Source organism: Megascapheus bottae, chromosome 34 (assembly GCF_031878675.1).
Source record: "Megascapheus bottae isolate mThoBot1 chromosome 34, mThoBot2.hap1, whole genome shotgun sequence".
NCBI lineage: Eukaryota > Metazoa > Chordata > Mammalia > Rodentia > Geomyidae > Megascapheus > Megascapheus bottae.
This window is the reverse complement of record NC_143542.1, coordinates 988,911-994,629: the sequence shown is the minus strand read 5'-3', so window position 1 is coordinate 994,629 and position 5,719 is coordinate 988,911. Positions and strand designations below refer to the sequence as shown.

General features: G+C 63.1%; 1 protein-coding gene across 1 annotated transcript; it reads right to left on the bottom strand.

Annotated features, from left to right (window-relative positions):
- Positions 1-605: 605 nt before the first annotated feature.
- Positions 606-4,767, bottom strand: Uncx (UNC homeobox). The gene is made up of 3 exons (XM_090324036.1): positions 4,291-4,767; positions 3,898-4,073; positions 606-1,853 (listed from the first exon to the last, which is right to left on the bottom strand). The coding sequence occupies exons 1-3, from the start codon at positions 4,580-4,582 to the stop codon at positions 690-692; spliced, it is 1,632 nt and encodes a 543-aa protein (XP_090180162.1). The 5' UTR covers positions 4,583-4,767; the 3' UTR covers positions 606-689.
- Positions 4,768-5,719: the final 952 nt, after the last annotated feature.

The window sequence follows — 5,719 nt, the reverse complement described above, 5'->3', positions numbered from 1 at the left end:
AGGCGCGCGGGTGTGCCGAGCCCGCTTGGAAGCGGGGAGCGCAGGGGAGGGTCGGAGAGGGAGGGGAGAGAAGCTGCGGATGTATAAATTTGTTCAATCAGAAAACACCAACAGGCACACACACAAAAGGAAGCGTTCAGCGCCGGACCTCGGGGGAGGGGCAGAGCCCCCACCCTGCTGGGGTGTGTGTGGGAGGGGAGGGGAGAGAAATCCCAGGGGTTCAGCGTCCGGTTGGGGACTTGCGCCTGGAAATGCTAAGGGGGGGCTGGGGAAAGTATGATCCAAGAGTGCGTTTGATCAGCTTTATTTATCAAAAATGGTACATATATAAATATTCTTAGACATTTTTGCATTTTACAAGGTTGAGGATTCTTGTTGTGGGTTTGCGCGGGTGGGGAGGGGGGGACTGTGGGTTCTTTCTCTCCCCCCGGAGGAAGTGTGTGTGGGGGGAGAGTCTCACCCCAAGACCTGCGGTCGCTGCTTAGGTCCGAATCGATAACGGTGTTTGCTGTATTGTTCTTGGTTGCCTTAAAAAAAAAAACAATAATAATAAAAGGAAGAAAACAAAAGAAGGAGGGAAAAAGCAGTGGATCTAGAGCCGATCACCTGATTTGTTACGGAGACGGAGCCTGAGCGAGCCGGCGCGGCGGGCGCGGCGGGCGCAGCGCCTGTCCCGGCCACCGCCGCCCTCAGTCCATGTCCACCTCCTCGCCATCCCCCGGGCCGGGGCCGGCCGAGGCCCCCGGCTCGGCCACGCCGCCGGTGGCCGGTTCCCCTGCGGGGCTGGGGGCCCTGGGCCCGGGCCCTGGCGAAGGAGGGGGCGGCAGGGGCGGCGGGACCGCAGGGCCCGCGCTCCCCACGTCCCCGCAGTCCCCGGCCCCGCCGTCGTTCGCCGCCACCGAGGCGAGGTCTCGGAAAGGCGCGGGCACCGGGGTCCCCGGAGTCCCCGGGGAGGCGACGGCCTCGGGGCTGCGGCGGGCAAAGGCCGAGTCCGGAGCGTTGCCGGGCCCGGGGAAGGCCCCGAAGCTGGCCTGGGCCGGGGGCGCGGGCGGCGCCGCAGGTGCGGGCGGCGCGTCTTTGGGCGCCAGCTCGGCGCCCGCGCCCCCTTTGAGCGCGGCCTGCGGCACCAGGAAGCCCAGCGGCTGCGTGATGGGGTACAGCAAGAAGTGGCCCTTGCCGATGAGGGTCCGCGGCGCGCACGGCAGCCCCGGCGCGAAGTCCAGCCCGGCGGCCGCCGCGGCGGCGTTGGCCGGGGCGACTTTCCGGCGCGGCGGCGAGTCGGACAGCAAGCTCTCCACGCTGAACGGGCTGGCCTTGGGCAGGCCCGCCGCGCCCCGCTCCGCAGTCGCCACCGCCCCGGGGCCGCACGGAGCTGCGTCCTTGTCCGCAGGGCGGCCTAGCCGCGGCTGCGGCCCGGGGCCGCTTCTTTGGCTCGGGTAGAAGGCGGGATCGCAGGTGCCGGGCGCAGGTGGCTCGCCGGGAGGGGCGGGCGCGGAGCCCGGCGTGCCGGAGGCGAGCGCGCCGGGGCCCTTGGCCGCGGCTGCGGGCGGTGGGGGCGGCTCGGGCGGCTCCGGGGACAGGCCGCCGCCGCCGCTGTCGCTGTCGGAGCTGGGTGCGCTGTGGAGGGACAGGCCGCCGGGAGAGTGCAGGTGACGGCTCTGGCTCTTGAGCAGCTTCTTCTCGTGCTTGCGTTTCTTTTTCTCCATCTTCTCCAGTTCCTTGCGCGCGATCTCCTCGGGGTCCATGGGCTCCCCGCTGCACGTGGTCGGGTGCGAATTGTGCGCCGGCCGCCCGGGGCCCTTCTTGGTGTTCTCCTTCTTCCTCCACTTGGCCCGGCGGTTTTGGAACCAGACCTAGAGCAGCCGGACAAAGGGAAAGGAAGGTATCATCAGGCTGCGGGCCTCCCACGCCCCCAGACAGGCCTACACGGCCTGGACCCAGGCCACGCTCCTGGACAGCCCCGGGCTGGATGTGGACCCCTCGGGTGGCAGGTCCCAGAGAGGATCTTTTCCACCCGGAAGGAGCGTAGATGGGCCTCCCGGCCAGCTTCCCATTCTGGCTTCTCACCTCGAGCCCCAGGGATCTGCCCCTTCCTCAAGCAAGGCCGGTGGGGCCCGTGAGCCAGGGCGTCGAGTTTCCTGGTCAGGAGGCAGAGATCAGGGGCCCTCCTCGCCCTTCCTCGATGCGCACAGCTCCAATCCTGCCGCGGAGCCGCTGCGATGGGCCGGCAGCCCTCCACACCTGTCTTCGGCCCCTTGGAGACTGTCAAGGCCCAGATTTCGAGTCTCCCTTGAAGGGAAATCTGGATGCTTCTTCGCCAGGATGGGCCTGTGCGGCCGCATATGAATGGGCCTTCCGCAACCTCCCTCCCCAACACGTCCTTCTTCCGGGGTTCAGGGCCACAGAGCAGCAAGAACCTTCCCAATCCAGACCTTTTCTGTCTGGGACATGGCACCAGGCAGATAAGCACCTGGCCACCGGGCGCCCCCAAGGAGAGGCCCCAGCCCCATCCGGACTTTTTTTTTTTTTTAACGAACCCGAACCCCGCAGACCTCGTCCTGGGGATCCATGGAGGAATGCATAGGAACAGCAGCCCTTCATCCGGGCTGCACCCCGAACAACACACCATCATCAAACCCATGGGGCCTCCGTGGTGCAGGGCTATCGTCCCCCGGAGAGCGCCACAATTCAAATTCTTTGTTGTGCCCACATAGAGACTTGGCACAATAGCAAGCCTGGCCTGTTCCTAGCGAATCTGGTGGGGACAAAGTCCCCAGATATTGATTTGAGGACCTTTCTCTCTCACCCACCTCCCAGACTCAAATGAAGGCCGACCCTCACTACTTGTTTTTAAAACTTGTGTGTGTGTGTGTGTGTGTGTGTGTGTATGTGTGTGTGCGTGTGTGTGTGTTTCAGGCTGCCTTCCCCCACGAAACTGGAAATGAAGGGGTCTTGACTTCTCTTAAAGACACTTAGAAGACATTGGCTGAAAGGATTTCAGAAAAGAACAGGCTGAGAGGAGAGGGCTAAGCAAAGAAGACCAAAGGACCTTTTTAAGCCAAACTATCAGCAGACATTTAACCAGTGTTTGCCTCCAAACCAGGCACCGAGTAGCCCATCACACCCATTACTGACGCCAAGAAAATGGGGTTTCTATATTCCAGGGAATTATAATTACACACACACCATCCTGAATTATTTTTAAAGATACCAATCGATTCTATTGGGAAAACAAAAATAAAGAAAACCACTCAAATTCTGTCTCCAGATGAAATCAAGTAACGGGAAGACAAGAAAGCAAAGATAAAACTGGGAGTTTGAAAATTTCAAATGCCTTTTTTCTCCTCCTTCCCCTCCCCACTTCGAAATGTGTTAACCCTGGAAGTTTTCCCCTCCCCTTCCCTCCCCCCCATCAGCCATCCGGGATGCCCCCATTCTGCAACGCGATAAATAAATATATGTTTGCAGTTGAATTTGAAATAGTTCACAAACGGGAGGTAAACAAACCGACTAGCCAGCTCCAGGCTGGGGCTGGGGGAAAAGTCTCCCACAAGCAAGCGCCAGAAGGCCAGGCGGACCTCCTCCCTTTCCAGTCCCCTCCCGGCGGGTCTTGGCCAGCTTCGCAGCCTCCACCCTCCTCCCCCATTTCTTCTTTCCCGGTCCTGTGACGAACCCCCACGGGCGCTTCCCGGCTCGGACGCAGCCGCCGTCCTGCCTGCTGCCGGCCCTTTCCTTCCCCAGCCACCTCGGCCTGGGCGGGCTACTCACCTCCAGCTCCAGGAGGGACCCAGGCCCAAGGCCACCCGCGCCCCAGCGAGCTCGGCGCCGGGGACCGCGTCCCGCCACCTAGAACAAAGGCGCGCACACGGGCGGCCGGCGCGGGACGCGGCTGTTTACCTGGACTCGGGACTCCACCAGGTCCAGGCGCAGCGCCAGCGCCTCGCGCATGAACACATCGGGGTAGTGGCTCTCGTTGAACGCCTTCTCCAGCTCCTCCAACTGCCAGCCGGTGAAGTTGGTTCGGGTGCGCCGTCGCTTACAGCCCGGACTCTCCTTATCGGGGTCCCCGGAGTCTGCGGGGACGCACAGGACACGGCGCGGCTCAGCCACTGGTGGCTCAGGCCAGGGTCCGCCCGCTCCGCGGTCATCCGGCCCTGGGCGCACCGAGGCCGGGCGCGCCCCCTGATCCATCCATCCATGTATCCATCACCTTCCCGCCCCTCCCCTCCCGCAATCCTCGATCGGAGACGACCCCCCCCCTCCGCCCCACCTGCAGCCCCTCGATCTTACCGGAGAGCTTGAAGGGCTGGCTGTCGCCGGCCACCCCGCAGGCGGCGGGCAGCAGCGGCGTGGGGTTGACCACCGAGGCGGCGGCCGCGGCGCACGAGCCGCTGAGTAGGCCGTCGATGGAGAAGGGGACCGAGGCTGCGGCGGCGGCGGCGGCGGCGGCGGCGGACTGTAGCTGGTGGCCGGCCAGCTCGTACACGTGGTGGTGGCCCAGCGGGTAGGGGAAGCCCACCACGCCGCCCAGCGAGCCCCCGAACTGGGCATGCGGGTGCTCCAGGAGGCGGCCGTCCATCATCTCGCGCGGGGGGCCGGCGGGGCCGCTGGCGGGGCGCGGGGGCGCAGGCCGGGGCCGGGGCGGGCCAGCGGCGGGAGGCGCGGACGGCGGCGGCGGCGGCGACGACGACAGGGACCCGGAGCCCCACACATGCTTCGCCCGCGCTCTGGCGCTTTACTTTATCAACATCAAGCCGCCGGTAATTAGCCGCGGCCCGGGGAATTGGGGACCAATAAGAAGCGCTAATCGGCTCTGACGTCAGAGGCGTGCTGGGTGCAAGGAAACGTTTTCCATATCGATCGCTAATTATACCTGACATGCACCTCAATAAACAGTATCAGGAACTGTCACAACAAGACGTGGGGGGGGGGAAGCGGGGAGGGAGGGAGGGAGGCGGCCCCCGCCCCAGCCCCCGCCCCGGCCGCCCCCTCCGCGGAAACACTAATAGATTTCCCTTTAAAACATTCACCGGCGTGTTGTGGGGATTTTTTCACCAGAAATGCTGTACTCTCTGAACCTTTAAAGTGATGTTGCTCCAATTACAGAGAGACATTGAGCGGCAAATAGACTGATCCAATAATAGGAGATTCATCATCCGCTCTTTCCCAAACTGTCACATTGAATTTAAAACTACAAGGGCTTCTCCTCGCTGGCTCTCTCTCTCTCTCTTCTCTCTCCCGGGCTGCAGGAGGGGAAGGAAGGGCGGGAGGGGTGGGGGAGAGGAGGAAGAAGAGGAGGAGGAGGATAAAAAGGGGCAGGAGAAAGGGGAACGGTGGTGGAGGGGGGGGAAGTGGTGGGGGGGGAGAGGGAGCATGAGGAAGGAGATGGAGGAGGAGGCAGGAGAGAGGGAGGAGGGGGAAAGGAGGAAGCAGAGGAAGGTGGAAGAGGAAAGGAAGAGAGGAAGAGGAAGAAGACAGGGAGGAGGTAAAGGAGGAGGGAGGAAAGAGAGGGAGGAAGATTAGAGGAAGGGGAGGAGGAAAAAGTGAGGGAGAAGGGAGAGGAAGAGGAGGGAGGAGGAGGAAGGAAGAGAGAAGAGGAAGAACTGGGAAGAGGAGAGAGGAAGAGGAGGGTAGAGAGAGGAAGAGGAAGGAGGAGGGAGGAGGAGGAGGGAGAGAGGAGGGAGGAGGGCATTTCTAAAAGGGTGACCTGGGCAGAAAG

What these genes read in the sequence shown, in the direction of transcription:
- Uncx (XM_090324036.1), bottom strand. Translation starts at nt 4,582, where the DNA reads ATGATGGACGGCCGCCTCCTGGAGCACCCGCATGCCCAGTTCGGGGGC. An exon ending in CCAGCCCTTCAAGCTCTCCG is followed by an intron (nt 4,074 to 4,290) that starts GTAAGATCGAGG and finishes GCGTCCCCGCAG; the next exon opens with ACTCCGGGGACCCCGATAAG. An exon ending in TGGTGGAGTCCCGAGTCCAG is followed by an intron (nt 1,854 to 3,897) that starts GTAAACAGCCGC and finishes CGGCTGCTCTAG; the next exon opens with GTCTGGTTCCAAAACCGCCG.